Consider the following 19,210-nt stretch of genomic DNA (forward strand, 5'->3'; position numbering starts at 1 on the left):
CTTTTACCTGTAACATATGAAACTCTCTTTGTGCACACACACTGGGCTTATGCGGCATATACAGAAATGAGCAAACACTTCTTTTAAGCATGTTTGAAAATTTGGATCTGTAATTTAATGACATCCACTCAGTTTCTGGAGTAGTTAAATCATTTGTTTCTAATGCAAATGGCAGAGTAAATAAAATTGTCAATGCTACTGAACCACATCTACAGCACTTTCCATATTTGCAGGCTTACTGTGATGGAATTTGTAGCTTTTAGCTGTGTATTGGCAGGGGAGCACTAGCAGGGACCTTACAGTGTTACACTAGAAATCAAGTTCCAAAGGCATCTTTTCCAAGCTTACCTAACTGACAAGGTTCAGTTGGAGACTGGCCTTGAGCAGAGAGGGTGTGCTCCAACTCAGCAGGGGTGGTGGAAGATTTGAGTGGGAGGTTATACCTAGTAAGCCTCTAGGAAAGGAGGTATGGAGTCCCAAGTTGCACAAATCCTCCTGCAATACCACCAGAAGAGACACTTATTCCCAAAAGAAGGGCAGGTAAACAAACCTGCCTGAAGGGGGATTACCTAGGTGTCAAGAGTATCAATATAGACACATACCAGAAGGATTTAAGGATGGAATGAGAGATAATGGTACTCATGGCTGGTATGGATAGTTTTGTTTTGGATAAAGATAAGATTGTTTTGTTTCTGATAATGAATTACCATCACACTGATTAATTTAGACACAAATTAGGGGGCTCAGATGCAGCGTAAACCAATTGAAGTGACCTTCCAGAGTAAACTTCAAAACACTCTTGCCATTGCTTTTGGCTAAAAGTAGCTAGCCTTACTAATATTAGAACACATGCACATATTACAGAATAGAAAAAAACATTTACATGGTTACCTGGATTATGATATTTTTTCCCAACATATTCAAATGCAAAGAGGAGCTGGAGATCTGTTGGCTGGGAATAATGGGCTACTGCAAGGCACACCTAGGAAAAAAGAATGTTGTTGTTACTGTTCAGCATTATTGAATATAAAAGTACTTTAGTGTAAGAATCAAAACTGTATATATAAAAAAAGGAGTGATTACCAGGAATTATGGCACTGTACGAATATAACAAAAGACTGAAATTAAAAAATGGTCTGATGTAATATTGCCAGATTTGACTAGAGAGAAGGACTTATGATATATTTTGATATTTGGTTAAATTGGCTAATATTTGCAGGAAAAAAGTGTCATAGCAGTAAAGATAGGTGAATTTTTGACTTACATAAAGAGTGACTTGCAGTTATGACTGATAGATGATTTAATGATTTAACTAATATAATTTATTTGTGCTTTAATAATTTTTAGCAGAAAGGTCAGCCAGCTACAGGAGTCCCCCTCAAAATTCTCAGCATATAGACAACAACATACAGGCAGGGGATGTGAGTTACTAAGCTGGTGTGTAGGTGTTTGTACAAACAGGAGGGGAGTAGATAGAGAAAAAGAGCACAACGGGGCTCCATTCTTGGTTGGTCCTTAGGCACTACCATAACAATCACTAGTCTTGCATTTTAGAGCCCAACCCTCGCATTATTTCTTGAAACTGCAGCCTCTCGTTTTTACCTCCAAGGCCTGCAGGAGTTATGTCAATCCTGCAGCAAAATAAATCCCATTTACTGATGCAGGGGACAGATGGCTCCAAGACTTTTGGTATAGAAGTAAAGGGATTATCTAGGAATAAGGAATGGCCAAATCACCATTATGATATGAGTGTTTGTCTCTGTTATTAATTATTATTATTATATGGAGATATACCTAATCTCACAGAACTGGAAGGGATCTTGACAGGTCATTGAGTCCAGTCCTCTGCATTCACAGCAGGACAAGTACCATCCTGAACAGATTTTTGCCCCAGATCCCTAAATGTCCCCTCAAGGATTGAACTATCAACCCTGGGTTTAGCAGGCCAATGCTCAAGCCACCAAGCTATCCCTGTCCCTGTCCCGCTCCCTCAATAGTCACTTCTGCCTTGTTTTTCAAAGGGACGTAGCACCTCTAGCTTCCCATCAACTTACAATTTCAACCCCTCTGAAAAATCAAGCTATTGCGTTGTTTTGACCAGGCATGAGGATTTATAATTAGTTAGATATATCAGTAAGTTGTGTCTTCTCCATTCCCTGAATAGTCTTGAAAATGCAATGTGAGCCAGATAGCAGCCTGATGATAACTTTGTGTCTTGCCCTTAGAAATTCCGCCTCTAGCTGACTGATATTTAGTCAGACAAGGAAACACCTGCTTACCATATAAGAATGCCTGTGAACTCGACAAGTCCCAGCATCTCTTCTAAGAATGATTTAGTGATCAGAGTATACCAGGCTGAGTCACTTGCCCTACCCTAAGACAGGCACTGCTGCAGAGCACCAAAACTGTAGAACACTTATGTCCTCACCACTGCAGCATAAACAGTTGTTTCCACTACAGCATCAGAAATTAATGTGACAGAAGCTCACTCAGTAAGGCTACACACTATGCAAAACACAGGGTCAGAATTAGGGCCTGATCCTGCAAACACAAGTATTTGTGTTTGCACTTGAATAGTGCCAATGAACCCAAGAGGGATTCTCACAAGTAAAGTTAACGGTGTCCTAAGCATTCCAGGAGCAGGCCCTAAATTTCAGTTATAATTTAGCTCCATCATTCTTTATCTGCAAAACTGGGTAAGCATCATAGAAAAACAAATAGTTTTCCTTCTGACCAGAATGGACAGAAGGAAACAATAAGGGCCAAATCTCAGGAATGGAGCAAAGCCCCCATAACTTCCGAGCAACGCTCTTTTCATACCCCTATGTGCCAAGTGGGGCTCATTTTAAAGGCTTTATGTTTGCCTTCTTCCTCCTCTCCAAATAAATGCTCAGACTTTGCTGTTTTACTAAAATATGCCTCCTTCACCTCCAAAGGAAGTATCTGAGGAAAGTGAAGTCATTTTACTACATTAAATCTACTCCAAAAGTCTAGCTTCAGGAAATTCCACCTGTCAAAGTTATTAAAAATCTCACTAAAGATTTATTTATTAAAAACTACTTTGCTCTGCAAGGAGCTGTTGAGACCTATTACAGAGAGTTTCTTGACATTCAAAGCACTGAAGAGTCCTCCTGCATGGGATCTCTGCTACTGCTGGCCACAGGATAATGGACTGAACATCTTAAAGATGCTTTTGATTTTGCATGTGTATGCAGGATGTCTAGCACTTGTACTGAATGTACACTGAGGAATTTTATCTTATTTATCTTTTTTAAACACACTTACTAGTAAGTAAATAGCACTGCATTCAAATGCAATGAGACTATCTAAACCAGGGATGAGGAACCTATGGCTCATGGGCCGCATCCGCACTGCACAGAGCTGCCTGGCCCCTTTGCCTAGGGGCAGGACATGCTGGCCACTTCCAGAGGCAGCAGAGCTAAGACAGGCAGGGAGCCTGCCTTAGCCCTACTGTGCCACCGACCAGGAGCCGCCTGAGGTAAGCACTGCCCGGCCAGAGCCCACACCCTGAACTCTCTGCCCCAGGTCAGAACCCCCTCCCACACCCTAACTTCCTCCCGGACCCCACACCCTCATTCCAACCCCAATCCCCTGCCCCAGCCCTGATCCCCCTCCCACAATCCAAACCCCTTGGCCCCAGTTTACCCCAAACCCCTCATCCCCTGTCCCATACCAGAGCCCACACCCCCAGCTGGAGCTCTTACCCACTCCCACACCCCAACCCCTGCCCTAACCTAAAGCCCTCTCCCACACCCTGAACACCTCATTTCTGGCCCTACCCCAGAGCGTAGGGCAGGCCTGCACAACATACGGCCCGTGGGCCGCATGCGGCCCGCAGAGCCTCACTGTGCGGCCGGCGAGGGGATTCTAAATCCCCTTCACACGGTGCTCTGCGGGCACCCCAGAGCCCTTTGAATCCCAGCCGCGGCTGGGAAGCAAAGAGCTCTGGGCTGCCGGCAACTGTGGGGAGCGCAGAGCCCTTTAAATCTCAGCCGGGGCCGGGAGTCAGAAGGCTCTGGGCTGCCCGCAGCGGAGGGGAGCCCAGAGCCCTTTAAATCCCCAGCCGCAGGGAGTCAAAGGGCTCTGGGCTGCCCACAGAGATTCCCAGCTGGGCTGCCCGTGGCTGCGGGCAGCCCAGAGCCGTTTGAATCCCGGCACGTGGCCGCTGTTTGCCCCCTCCCCGGACCCCTGCCCCAACTGCCCCCCAGGACCCCACCCCCCTCTAAATGCTGCTGCTCCTTGTCCCCCGAGTGCCCCCTCCCCAGACCCCCGCCCCAACTGCTCCTCGGGACCCCAGCCCCCATCAAACCCTCCCCTCTCCTTGTCCCCAACTGCCCCCGCCTGAGACCCACCCAACTTTCCCCAGGACCCCACCCCCTACCTGTCCCCTGATAAACCCCTGGGACTCCCATGCCTATCCTACTGCTGCCTGTCCCCTGACTGCCCCCCTGAACCTCTGCCCCATCCAATAACCCCTGCTCCCTGACCCTTGACTGCCCTCTGGAACCCCCTACCCCTTCGCCAACCCTCAGCCCCCTTACCGTGCCACTCAGACCAGCGTGTCTGGCTCCATGCAGCTCCAGACAGTTGCTGCCATACTCCCCCGTGGAGCCCACAGGACCCCTCCCCCCAGCACCTGCCTTCCAGATTTGAACACCTCAGAATTCAGGAGTGCTCAAGCTCAGTTTGGGCAGCTTTTACTTCATTTCTCCTAAATCAAATATACTGATCCACTGTAACTTGCTGTAGAAAAAGCAGGATAAAATTGAGCAAGAAATGCTTATTAGCACTGGAATTGCTATTTTCAACAGCCATTGCCTTTTTGTTTGTTTAAAAGGAAGACAGTGATATTGCATTGGCAAATTCCCCATAGAAAGAAAGAGTGGAACAAAAGAATAATAAAGGCACCTCAACTTTTCCTCATTTATGGAGGACAGTCTTATAATATGCATCCAGATATCCTCCAATCTCACAAGCTGAAAATTGTTCCACTTTACTGCAGCTCTGTACCCATATGGGAACCAATCCTGTCTGTGTTTTGTGCACATCCAAAATTCCTGCTGAATGACCTGCCCTGTGAGCGAGTTACCAGTGACCCAGGGCTGGGGCGGCAGGAGGTGCGGGGGGGCACTGGTGGGGGGGAGCCCAGGGCTGGGGCAGCAGCAGGGTGGAGGGAGGGCACTGGTGGGGAGGAAAGGGGGAAGCTCAGCGCTGGGGCGGCAGGGGGTGTGTGTGGGTGGGGGGAGAGCCCAGGATTGGGGCAGCAGGAGGGTACGGGGGGAGCCCAGGGCTGGGACGGGGGGGCAGTCAAATTTTTTTTTGCTTGGGGCAGCAAAAAACCTAAAGGCGGCCCTGCCGGGTTCCCCCAGCCGCCGGAGCCCCGAGCCCTTTAATTTGACCCTGAGGGCTCCCAGCCACCTCTTCAGCTGGGAGCCCCCGGTTGATTTAAAATAAAGTATCACCTCCCCACCCCCAACCTTCCTTTTTGGCCCACAGCTGTTTTGGTGGGGCAGCGCTGGGGAAGGAGGGTTTGTTTCTGCAGGGCTGGACGGCCCTGGGGCGGGGTGTTTCTGCGGGGCCGGGAGGTTTCGGCCCTTGGCTGTTTTCTTTGGAGTAACGTGGCCCTCGCCGCTTTACGAGTTGTGCAGGCCTGGCCTAGGGGAAACCCTGACTCTCTGTACCTCCCCTCCCCCACAAGGCTGTGTGTGGGCTGAGTGGTTTTTTCGGTGGGTTAATGGTTCCCCATCCCTGATCTAAACATTAAGATAGGGAGCTAGATTTTGAGAGGCAAAAGTACTTTTTATAAAGCGATACACTTTTAATTATTTGTGTATTCAAACTTGTATCAAATTACATATGAAAAGTAATACAGTGGGCCAGATTTTCACAGGTACTGAGTGCACTAATATTACTGAATATTGTACTGATATTACTACACTGAAGTTGTAGGTGCTCACCATTTCTGATTTTCAGCCTCATGGATGAGGAAATGGAACTTAGCCATGTATGCTGTGCCTCTTCACATCTCAAACATACAATAAATACAGTATCGCCCCTTGGACTTGTCAAAAATTATTCTGTTAAAGGTTTTATAATGAGTAAAGTCTTAAACCTATATTAAGACTTATACTAAGTAGTCCTATTCAATAGCAAAGAGACATCATCAAGTTAATGTAATTTTAAGGGTGAAGATCATAAGTATGACTATTAGCTCATGTGGCCCAGTTTGGGTTACGTTACAGGATGGTGACACAAATACACAGAATTACAACTGCAGGCATCACCACTAGAAAAATCACACCCCACCCTATTAGGTACTCTTTTGTACTTCATTAAATTTTGCCTACTACCTCTTTATTTTGCTACATTTTAACCCCTGTACAGCAGAGATAGGTACATTTAGGACACTATTTAAAAACAAACAAACATTCTTTGCTTCCAAGAGGCTGAGAAAGGTCTCTTGTGTTTTGTTTCACATGTTATGGGGGAAATTTTCTTGTAGTCATACACAGGAAAACAAGATTGCTGGAACAGGCCATTAAGGGGTTAATACAACTGATGGCACGATGCCTCAGAAAAGTCAGAGAGCACATTCAGACTTAACTCTGTGTGGGGAATACTACAGTATTTCTAGTCCTTATGCATTCTGTGCATAAAAGGAACTTGAGTGGCTATATTTTCATTTTGATTTGACTTTTGATGAGAACAATCACTATTTGTAGAACCAACTTTCAATAGCTGCATACTGACTAATTGCAAACTATTTTTTGCACACTATAAATGTCATTCAAATCCTTTTAAAGAAACAGTTCCCTATACCTCTTCTCCTATATTACTGTTTTCAGTTCAACAATGAAACTACAGTACAAAACAGGTCCAGTCTGATGTCATTCCAGTCTCAAGGAGTCAGTGGAAAGTTACTTAGCATGGGGCTTTGAAACTGTTTACTTAATTAAGCAGATTCTTGTTCGGGCTTTTTTTTTTTTTTAAACAGGTGGAGGAGGAGGGTTGGTCCATTTCTTTAAAAGTGCTTAAACTCAAAGTGAAACATGGGGCTCATTACAATACTGATTAGTATACGCCATTTAGAAAACTATTTCAGCTATTTCACAGAGTTCCAAGAGTAGGAAAGGCCATTAGCCATCACAAAAAACGGATACCTCCATTTGAATTGCTAGAAGTCATGCATGTGAAATTTTGATATACTTTATGTCAGGCCTGCACAACGCATAAAGCAGCAAGGGCCATATTACTCCAAAGAAAACAGCCGAGGGCTGAAACTCACCGCTCCGCCCCCCCCAACACCTCCCCCAGCACCGCCCAGCCCCCCCCCCCCGAAACACAACACTCCCCCAGTGCCGCCTGGCCCTGTGGAAACAACCCCTCCCCCCACGCGCCGCCCGCCCTGTGGAAACAAAGTCTCCTTCCCCAGCACCACCCCGCCAAAACAGCGGTATTGAACCTTGATAATATGTTATAGCGGGCCCTTAAGGTAGTATAATTAAGGTAAACGGAAAAAAGTATTTTTGCTAGAAGTAGAATAAGATCTTCCCCCCACTTTGTAATCGATTGCCCTGTTGAATGAATGAGGTGTGACTGAGGAAGGCGTGGAAGGCAGCACCTCCAGAGAGCTACAACCCTTGGAGAGGGGTGGGAGCCAGACAAAGGACAATTAAACTTGTCAAGTGGGCTGAACGGGGAGAGAAGAGCAGACATACTAATGGCCTTGGGGGTTAGAAGCAAGCACCTTCCTTTGGGAACCCCTCTTAGCAGTGGTGAGCTGGAGCCGGTTCCCACAGGTTCCCAAGAACCGGTTGCTAAAATTAGACCTCCGTGGAGAACCGGTTGTTAAATGGCCAGGGAGTGGGCAAAGAACTCCGGTCCACAGGCCAGACCATCCTGTTGCTCCCAGGATTCCCAGCTGGGGAGGCTGAGGCTCCCCCAGCCCTTCCCCTGCTTCCCCCCAGCTGCAGCGTGGCCAGCCGCCGGCACCAGCTGGGCAGCTCAGCTGGGCAGCTCAGCTGGGCTCTGGAGTCGTCCTGCTGCTTTGAGCTGCCGGCAAGGTAAGTGGGGAGGGAGCTGCAAGCTCTAGGGCTGCCGAGGGGGCAAGTGGGGCAATTTGCCCCAGGCCTTGCAGGGGCCCCCGGCCCCACTAGTATGTCTCCCCCTGCCCCGGCCCCTCCCCCGCTCTCTCCCCCTTAAATCAGAACTTTTTATAGGGAACCGGTTGTTAAGATTTTGGCAGCTCATCACTGCCTCTTAACATCATTGGGACAACCCCCAGCCCAGAGAAAAGCAGCAAAAAGGACCAATTTTTATGAGAGACAAGATCAGTAGAACAGGTCAACCACCAACTCGCCGCTTGCCTCCTGACCCCCTCCCAAGTATAAAGCCCCCCTGCTTGCCTCCTCAGCCCCCCCTCCCCCGCCGCCTCAGCCCCCGCTGCCACTGCCTGCCCGCCTCCTCAGCCCCCGACCTCCCGGGCTCGCCTCCTCACCCCCCGCCACCCGCTCCCCTCCTCAGTCTCCTTCTCCCGGCACTGGCTCACCTACCTCTCCACCACCATCACTGCCCGCCCGCTCGCCTCCTCAGCCCCCTCTGCTCCTCACCTGCCTGCTTCCCCCACCGCCAGGTCATGCCTGCCCGCCTGTCTAGTTCTGTTTTAACATGTAAACAAATGTTCTTGTAATTTTTGAGTTGAAAACAAAAGCAATTATTTAAGATCCCAAATCACCATGAATACATATATAAACAATCTTTAAAAATCACCTTTGATTTCCCTCTGGAACACATGCAAAACCTAAAAGCTGAAATTTTTATTAAAATTAGATAAGATTTAAGTCAGTTTTCATATACCATGAAGCAAACAACTGAAACACATAGAACAGCAACTGCCAATTCAGGCCCCGATTCTGACAGGCGAACTGTGGCATCAATAGAAACCCCCAATGAAGTGAATAAAGTGTCTCGCAGGTGCAGTAGTCCACCTGTGCTGATCAGAGTGTAGAGTCATGGCCTTTCTTTCTTCAATATAAATACTGACATTTTGTTCTGCTACAATCTTCAGTTGGAATTTTAGACCAGTGAAATTAACACAGCCCATCAAACAACAATTTATTTGCTAACAAGCACTAAAGCCGTATTTGTGTTCTATTTATTCCTGACTCTGCAACTCCATACAGTAGCTTTACTGTCTGGGACTTTAAAGACAAGCAAATTCCATAGACCTCAGCAGAATGCAGTCAGAAGCTGAAAGCTCAAACTGGAAGACAAACATGTTTTACAGGAAGTGTTCTTGTATCAAACTGATAAACGCTCAGTATTTTTGCCAAGTGCAATTGTGCAAAACCAAAGATATTCAGAAACATTTAAAAAACAGGAGAACAGTTTTCACTTACAGGAGAGACTGTAGAATAAAAAGTAAAAACAGTGGACTTAATTACCCCTATCAATGCTCACTGTGCAAATTGCATCTCCTTGTACCAGCGTTGCCCCAAGAGCAATGCCACATCATGGAAACGCAGGTGATGTTTGCACTGCAACCTTCCCCACCACACTTCTAACAGAGAAGAATAACTCTAATTTAGGATCCAAGCTCCTTAGCCATCCCATTAGAGGAAGCTGCAGGAAGCATGTACCAGACAAACACATCCCCTGGTTGTGCAGGCCATTCAACTCCTCAGCCCACACCATCTGCTTTTATGGTTTCACTAGCAGGATGCAGGCCCCCCATGGCACTGAACTGTCCACTCCAGGTAGAGGTTTGCCGATGGAAAGGCATGTAACAAGGACTGACTCAAGTTCCATGAATATAGTTTATTAATGTTCCATACTTGCAAATACTCTTCTGGCACAATGAAAAAATAACCTTCTTGACCCCAACACACAGGCTACATCTACACTCCAAGTTAGGGGTGTGATTCCAGCTCACGTAGCGGTACCCATGTTAGCTCTCATCTGAGCTAGCATGGTAAAAATAACACGGCAGCCGTGGTAGCACTGACAATGGCAGCAAGTGCTAGAAGCAATGAGCTCATCAAGAGGTTCAGGCAGATCTGAACTCAGGATGGCTAGCACAGTTGTGGTCACTGCCCATGCTATTGCAGTGATGCTACTATTTTTAGGGTGCTAGTTCAGATGAGAGTTAGCTCAAGTGCGTCTATGTGACTGGGAATCAGACCCCTAGCTCTTAGTGTTGTAGCCTCAGACAACTGTCCATAGCTCTTATGCCATGAGCAGTCCAATTTAAAATGCTAAGACAGTTTTCTACCACTGTGTAGTAATTCATAGGATCTGTCTACACTGCAATAAGACACCCACATGGGTTCCTGGGGCCCAGACTGTAGGGATATAAAATTGCAGTGCAAATGCTGGGCTTGGGCTGGAACCTGGGCTCTTGGACCCTATGAGTGGACGTCTACACTGTAATTTTATAGCCCTGCAGCCTCAGCCCAAGTCAGCTGACACCCGCCAGTCACATCTGTTTTACTGCAGTGTAGACAAACCCATAAAGGCCAATTATATGCAGCATCTATTTGATTTGTATGTAACAATACAGATAGTGTAGATTGTACGGGGAGACTTTGACAAACAAGTAAAGTGCCTAAAACCACTATGGCTTATTGTTAAAAAGCAACCTAGTCAGCAAGCTGAAAATTGGCCATTCAGCAAACTCAGTTTGACCAAGGCAGGAGGGGAGGGGGTTTTGGGGTTCCACAGAAAGGGCAGTTTGACCCCGCATCCTTCCTGATAAGAACTGTGTTGAAGTTGCTGATACATGCATTTTAAAAGAGCAAGAATGTCTATTGGGGTCTCAGAGCTGCAGACTCTGGAAAAACCCACACCTGGTTAATCAATAATCAGAAGGAACCTCTTGCTTGAAACTGCTTACTTAACAAGGTTTCTTTAAAAGGACATGTCATTCTATTACTAGTGTATAAATAAGGGGAAAAAGTGGGACTCATTTGGACTCTCCCTCTGGATACATCTTGCAGTCCCTACTGGCAGACGGAAGATTTGGCCACCGGAAGCCTGCCGCTGTGTCACTCGAGAGCCACACTCAGCTTTGGTAATTATCAAGGGTTGGGGGTGTTTTATTAACTTGTTGCGGACGTGTATAAGTGCTTGAGACTAGTAAAGTTTAGCTTTAAGTGAAAGCACTCGTGTTGTCCTGTTTGTGCCAGCCATCTATCGGTCGGACAGCCGTGTGTCCCTGATTTATTTCCTGACACCTCCTCGTAGAGTAAAGTTACCAAGAGCTTTGGGTTGAAAGAACCCCGGGTAACAGATAACAGGTAAGATCTAACTATTTCTACACACTGAAGATTAAGTTGCGGTTTTTTTTCTCATTTCAGAATCTTTGTTTATGCATGCATGTTAAATTATTGAATTGCACAGTATTTTCTACTACTGTTTAATTATGTGATTGTGTATATAATATAGATCTCATACACCCTACACATTTTAAAAAGGCCCTATGAGAAACACTAAAATACAGATTTTTTTTTTTTAATTTACTTAACTGTTTCATTTTGAGAAATCACTCCAGGGGCCCATGTCTCCAAAGACTCTAAAGACATACATGCCTTGGAGGTCCCAACAAAGATCATATCTTTTGTATTACTGAATCTGACAGATAACTAATTTCATGATTTGTGCAACAAACAATTAGAGTGTGCTCAGTCACCTTTTGTGTGAGCCAGTCATACAAGCCCACTGACTATGAACTGTCTGATGTACATCAGGTACTCCTGGGGGAATTCTGCGTCACTACGCAATGCAGAATTTTGCAGAAATCAATGTTGTGCATACAGAATTTCCTTTCCCCCACAGAAATGGTGTGTAGTGCTGCAAGCTGCCACTAGTGGCTGCTGGACCTGGAAGAGCCCAGATCACAGACAGACGACACTGCTGGGGGGAGTGGGAGGGAGCTAGAGGGTTCCCAGCAGCTGCAGTTCCCAGCATGCCCTTGAGGGAAGGAGAAGGTGGCGCACAGAAAACTCTATGCAAACCTGGGACCGAGCATCAGGCTGTTTCTCCTTCTGGATCCCTGGGCTCTGGGACTGCAGGGGGCAAGTGTCTGGGCAAGGGGGAGGGGCCCTATGGCTGGTTTCTGGCAGGGGAGGGGTGTGGGTATCTGGGCCAGGGAGGCCTACAGCTGGGCTCTGGATGGGAGGTGTTGCAAGTGTCTGGCCCCCAGCTGTGCTCTGGCGGGGGAAGGGGGAGAGAAATAGGAACTGGGTTGTCATAGGGGTTTCTTTAACTCTACTCCTGGGGGAATTTTTGAGAGTGTATGTATTGTTACAGACATACTTGCTGACAGGTATTATGAAATAAATTACCAAAATAATTGAAACTGGTGTGATTATGCAGTGTTATTTTGACAAATAAAAATTGCAGAATTTTAGAATATTGTGTGTAGAATTTTTATTTTGGCACAGAATTTTTATTTTTTTGGCACAGAATGCCCCCAGGAGTAATCAGGAGAAGCGACAACAAGCAGCAGAGAATAAAACTAAGGCAGTAAAAAAAAAGAATCTGTTTAAAGAGCTTATTTAAAGGCATTTCAAATGAAAAATAAAGAACTGAAAGAGGATAATGCTGGGGCCTGAGAGGTTAAGAAATGTTGGGTCTCTGCAATACTATCACTGTGTACAGAAGGTGACAACTGAATACAAAAAAAGCGTCTCCCCTCCTCTGCTACCCCTAAAAATATTTATGACTTGTGGGGGAAGAGTTGGTTTTGATTGGACAGAAATAAGGACTTGGCCTGGATTACTTTTTCTCCTTTTCCCTGTTTAATTATGTGATTGTGTATATAATATAGATCTCATACACCCTACACATTTTAAAAAGGCTTCTCAGAGGAATGGAGATGTGGGCATTGGAGACTGGAAAGACTGAGAAATTGCAGATACATTTAGGCAGTAGGACACTACCAGACGTGCGCCACTCTTTTGTACTGCCAAGTCCCACATGCAATGTCAGGCAATATGCCAAAGGCAAAATCTTGCAGCCACCAAAGAAGTGATAATATCCCAGAATGATGCATCCCTGGGTCAGTCTTATTTGACAGTTCTGAAATTGGTCCATAGTATCATTCGCAAAACAGACTGATATTTAATAACAGTTCAATATTGTGGCACCAAATACTTACGAATTAAAATTAAGTGATATATTATAGAAAAATCTGTGCAGTCAGTACAATATCAGTCCTCAAGATTTCAAACATTTTAAATTGCACTTTATTTAGCCAGCTGCTATAACGGCCAGAAGACAGCAGTCCTTTTTGATTATTACCACATTTAATCGTAACTGAATTTAATGAAAAGCAAGAATTTTAATTTAAGCTGTAAAAATAGCCATTACTTCTCTTTTCAAGTTTCCTGGCTTAAGCCTTCCCCCAACCCTCTTACTCCTACTTCCCCTTCCCTCCCACACTCATCTGGTTTTTGCTCTTTTGGAGGCTTCTCAGCTTTAATTTAAGGGCAAAACAGCTGAATCAAATTGTAAAATAATGATGGGTCTGGAGATTTCCTCCATGATTCAGTGGCCCAACCTTGTATCTATATCATGCCCCTTCAAACAGACATGTAACTTAAGAGTGCAAGGGAGCATTTAAGAAGCACACTGGCTGCTGTTCCATAGTTAAGACTGAAGTTAGCTTCTTATTATAATCCTGATTTTCAAACTCCTTCATAATAATTTCCCCCCAAATAAATTAATCCTCCTGAAATTTCAAACATTCTGGCATCCTCACTTAAAGTTTTTCTGGGCAGTTTGGGTATGGGGTGTACGTGGGGAAAATCAGAAAAAATGAGCTTTTAAAGTTGTAACAGTATCATTAACACAACATATTTGCTTAGGGACACAGTCAAATAATCAACTATATGTCCCCTATATTGGCTACAATAGCTTCAAACTTATTTTTTTTCCATTTTAGATCACTACTATCAGTTCCTGAATGTCTCTCATCTGCTGGAATACTAACAAATGGTTTTGCTAGTAGAGCCTATTCTTCCTCCTCCTCTCTCCCCCTCTCCCCACAAAATATCCCCTAAGCTCACTCTCCTTAGGGGATAGACCACATTCTTTGGGCCCAAGCCTGCAACCACTGACACACACAACCTGACTCAGAGAAACAGTGCCATTCATTTCAAGGGACTACTCACATGACTCAAATTACTCTTCTTTACAGGTGTATACAGTATCAGGTCTCCAAACACCAAATATGTGAAAAGGTTAAGAGGAATTCAAAGCTAGTTTTTTAAATAATTCTATTTAAGTTTCTCTAAATACCTGCTTTTAAAAGTAAGACACAGTCTCAGTTTGCAGAGTGCAACACTTAAGTTGTCCCAGTTTCCAGCAGTGAATACGTTTTTTGATGTTTACTATGTTTAGATATCTCAAGGTCTTCTATAGACACAGTGAAAAGGTAAGTGTCTTTGTTTTGCTTCAACAGTGACTTCATTCATGACACAGAGGAACACTGTCCTAAGGAGATCATGTTCACTCTGGGAGCCCGAGGGGAATTCCTCTGCTCTGACTTGCACAGCCAAGTTCAGTTATGCAAATTTTCCAAATTAAAATGTCATGTTTGGGATCTGATTTATAAATCACTAAAGTTCAGTCACTACAACTGCTTCATTGGTAGGCTTCTGATTTTAAATGGAGGCTGCCTCAGACAATGAAACAGAATCTGACCCTGACCCATTGTTACAGTTCTACTATCTGACTTATCGTCCCAATTATTTTAAACTGTCAAGAGAGGGGAAAAAAAATGCTCTCTGGGGCCACCCTTTTCTGTTATAAATCTCTCACATTTGTCTTCAGTTGAATTAGTCCAACCAATTCACAGTTCATGACACAACTGCTGAGCTTTACAGTCTCATTACCCAGTATTTGAAACAGGCATCCTCTAAATTACATTGTCCAATCCGCAAGCCCTTGGAGGAATTTATAAATATACAATTCCATGCAGCTCATAGTTTTCATGAAAAGTTCATAACCTAGCATAAGAAGCGGCACACAAATTAATTAGGCAAAAAACGGTATAGCAGACACATACATATTTTGATTTTTCCAGGGGAAAAGTTGGGATTTCTCTAGAACTTTATCTAGCTTAACACACACTATGCCACCTTTGGGCCAAAGAAAACTCGATAAGATTTTCTCCCAATAGAATTCGGAAAGCCCTGATTTTTAAAGCTGTGGCCCTCCTTTTTTGCCCCCACAAATTGTAGGCAGAATTGTAGACATAATTTTGTATCCACAATTAATGTTGTATGGACAGTGCACAAGTAATATTAAAGGAGTCCTCAAAACTGTAGGTGTAAAAAGGCTGGCTAGGCTCCCCTCACAAAAATTCACCAATAGACAAAACAGTCTCTTACTCAGTGCTGAAAAAATGGGTAGGGAAGAAACAGAAGCCAGATAAAAAAACATGCCACAGCACAGATCTGAAAGATGTAAGCTAAACACCTGGAGACAGAAGCATCTGATTCAAGATATCATAGGTTCCTTCTCTGATTAAGCTACATCCTAAAATAATCTAATTACACAAAATCCCGACTGGACCAAAACTTCAGTTACATATATAAAAAGTGTTCTTATCATTCTGCATTTGCCAGAAAGTTGATTTTTTGTCATTTTGCCCTCCAGTGAAGGAAAGGTGCTACCACCACCTGAATGTACTTTGGTCTTCAAAATTATGTAGGTGCACAGCATTCACATAATTAAAAAGTGAAGATTTGCAGTAACTGTTTTTTCCCCACTCCCTCTAGCGAACACACACTAATTTGAAAGTTTATTCACTTAGGGTATGTCTACACTACCAGATTAGTTCGATTTAACTTAATTCAAATTTGTGGAATCGACCTTACAAAGTCGAATTTGTGTGTCCACACGAAGGACACTAATTCGACTTTGTGAGTCCACACTAATGGGGCAAGTGTCGACATTGGAAGCAGTGCACTGTGGGAAGCTATCCCACAGTTCCCGCAGTCCCTGCTGCCCATTTGAATTCTGGGATTTCCCCACAATGCATGCTGTGGGGAAAAATGTGCCGAGGGTGGTCTTAGGTAACTGTCATCATTCAACGTGCTTTCGGACGTCTCAAGGGGAGATGGAGGAGCTTACTGACTCGCTCGGATCTCAGCGAAACCAATATCGCCATTGTTATTGCAGCTTGCTCTGTGCTCCACAATCTCTGTGAGAGCAAGGGGGAGACCTTTATGGCGGGATGGGAGGTTGAGGCAAATCGCCTGGCTGCTGATTACGCTCAGCCAGACAGCCGTGCAATTAGAAGAGCCCAGCTGTGCATCCGGGAGGCTTTGAAAGCTAGGTTCCTCAGCGAGCAGGGTGACCTGTGACTGTTCAGTTTCTTTACAGAGAAGCTGAACCTGCCCCTGCTTCAGTTACTGTTGACTTTCTTCTGCGGTTACATACCCCGTTCACCACGTTTCCCCCCTTCCAACACGTTTAAAAATAAAGTTAATGGAACATTGTTAATTAACAACATTTTCTTTATTAATGAATTCGCGTTAAAGGGTTGAAACAGGGACGCAGACTGTGGTGGGTAGGGTGTGCAGTGATGTTAACACCGCTTCTACACTCGAGGAATGATAGGATCCTGCTCCTAGAGCGGTCTGCAGTGCCGGACTGGTTGTTTCAACGGAGCCTGCCATCCCTCCTTTTCGGGACTCTGTGTGCGGGGGCTATGTGACCTTGTGGCGGGGGAGGATGGTCACAGATTCCCCTGCTGCGTGGCTCTGTGGTCCGGGACAAGGACCGCTGCATAAGTTCTGTAACCGCCCTCCCATGCCACAAAGTCACATACCCCCCACCCACACAGAACATGGAAAACACCTCCCAGACTGACCAGGGTGCCTACTGACTGCACTGTGTGTGTGACCTGCTGTTGATCCTGCCACCGTGTCTGTACCATGGTAAAGGTGACTGTCCTATGCAATTAACAACTCCCTCCCCGCCCCCCCTTCTCAGACAGTCCTCTGTAGAAAAACTTGACGGAAATAGTAACTAACAGCAAACTACTTTTAATAATCAACTACACAGGGGATGAAACTGGGATTGGGGCTTCGGTGAGCCAGGAAGGGAAGGACTTCTCAACATTTAGGGAATGAGAGCCTTCTTGTGTTTGTGCACTCTGCAGGGGTGCAGTGACAGTTTTCACGGCCCCTGTCGCCCCTCCTTCTTGTTACTTTGGGTGAGGGGGAGGTTGGGACTTTGTGGCGGGGGAGGGCGGTTGCAGATACAGTGCAGGGGGGCTCTGTCCTCCTGCCTGCGGTCCTGCAGAACATCCACAAGGCGCCGGAGTGTGTCAAATTTTCCCTGGGCATTTCCTGTGTCGCTGGTCAGAACATCCAAGCTCGGACTGCTGTCCAGAGCGTCAACAGAGTGGTGAACTGTGGGATAGCTCCCGGAGCTACTAAGGTCGATTTCCGTCCACACACAGCCTATTTCGACATAGCCATGTCGAATTTAGTGCTACTCCCCTCGTCAGGGAGGAGTACAGAATTCGAACTAAAGAGCCCTCTAGGTCGAACTAATTAGCTTCCTGGTGTGGACAGGTGCACGGTTAAGTCGAATTAACGCTGCTAAATTCGACATAAACTCCTAGTGTAGACCAGGCCTTAGAGATCACAGGCACCATCCTTTATAATGATGTATATTTACATAGCATTTATATATTCAAAATACCATATACCTCCAGTCCAGACCAATGGGTCAATGAGCAGAAATGGTTATGTAAACTGAGTTTCTGCTCATCAAATACAGCTACTGAACCTTCCCAATTATTTATTGGTTAAATGAACCTGTTTGTTTTGTTTTGTTAGTGCCAACTAACTAGGCATATAAAAGTGGTGATGCCATATAGAATATACAAGTTTATTTTCCTGTTTAAAAAAGAAAGGTGCAGCGAGCCAGAGAAGAATTCAACAGGAGAAGCAGGAAAGTCTACATCATCGGAAATGTCAACAGTCTAGGTTGCCTGTTTGAGGAGTACAAACCAGTTTGCAGGTCAGGAAATTCCCTTTTATTTAAACACTGAAAACAGGAACACAGCTAATAAACTATCTAATCTGTTTTGGATCTAGGATTTTATAGTTTTTATATCCCTCCCCCCCCCCAAAGGAATCAGACTCCTTTTCTACATCAGTTTTCCCAGAATTTAAAAAGCCCAGCGCCAATGTATCAGGAAGTGCCAATGAATGGTCTTGTTGTTCAGCCTTTACTAAACTCCAAACATTCACTTGGCATTTTTGACAAATTTGGAACTCCAAGCATTTGCCAGAAAATACTTGTCCAGATTCCAGGAGGCATATTTAAATTTCAGCATTCTAGCCTTTGGGTAACTTCAGGTTAAAAATTTCCACTACACACTTGAAAGTACCTAACATTTTCCATTTTCAGCTGTAATACAATCTCTGCAGTGGGATATGTAGTTCAAATATATCATTTGACTGCAGCCTTGGAAGTTATAAACCAACCTTTAAAATACTGGTTCCCCAAGTCTGCAGTCAGTTTTTAAAGTAGAAGAGATCTGATTTCACTAATGCACTGAAAGAGTGCACTTACCTGGGGTGGAAATTACACAACTGTAGGCACACAATGCAAGTGCACATTAGAAAACATTTGCTCTAATTTCCAGTTTGCGCATGCACAAGACTAACTACACATTTAGCTAGATGTACACACAATAGGAGATTTTTGAGTGCACATCTGGAAAGGACCATATAAAGCAGATGTATAAATATGTACCTACATGTACCTATGTATCTACGTGAGGTCTAAAAACCAGGCTTTAAGTTTTGATGATGCAGGAAACCGGTAATTGGCCTTTCACCTTTGGGTCACGGGTCTGAATTTGACCTCTCACAATGGCGAAAACAATTAATATCCAAAAGTTATCTGGTGGCATATTTAAATGAGTTCCATTTTCTAGTGAACAGGTAACCACATCAAAGCACATCACTATTATAATCAGCACACTTGATGATGGCCTCAATAGAAAGAATGAATAGGAATGGAGACTAAACTACTCACCCTCCACTGAGAGCTTTCCAGAACAAAGTTGGTGTATACTGGGAAAATAAACACTTCCTGCACTGCACGTCTTAAGTGAACATACTTCACTTAAGCGCCTTTAATCTAGAAGCATTCAAATATC

The 19,210-nt window shown here is 44.8% G+C and overlaps 1 protein-coding gene across 2 annotated transcripts in view; it reads right to left on the reverse strand.

The window, feature by feature from the left end:
* MTMR10 (myotubularin related protein 10) overlaps positions 1 to 19,210 on the reverse strand; it is a 65,063-nt gene that overhangs the window by 16,010 nt on the left and 29,843 nt on the right. For both annotated transcript variants that reach the window (XM_039492024.1, XM_039492025.1), the window contains exon 6: positions 892 to 982. In XM_039492024.1, coding sequence (XP_039347958.1) covers positions 892 to 982 — 91 coding nt within the window. The remainder of the gene's footprint in view (positions 1 to 891; positions 983 to 19,210) is intronic.

Source organism: Mauremys reevesii, linkage group 10 (genome assembly GCF_016161935.1).
Source record: "Mauremys reevesii isolate NIE-2019 linkage group 10, ASM1616193v1, whole genome shotgun sequence".
Lineage (NCBI taxonomy): Eukaryota > Metazoa > Chordata > Testudines > Geoemydidae > Mauremys > Mauremys reevesii.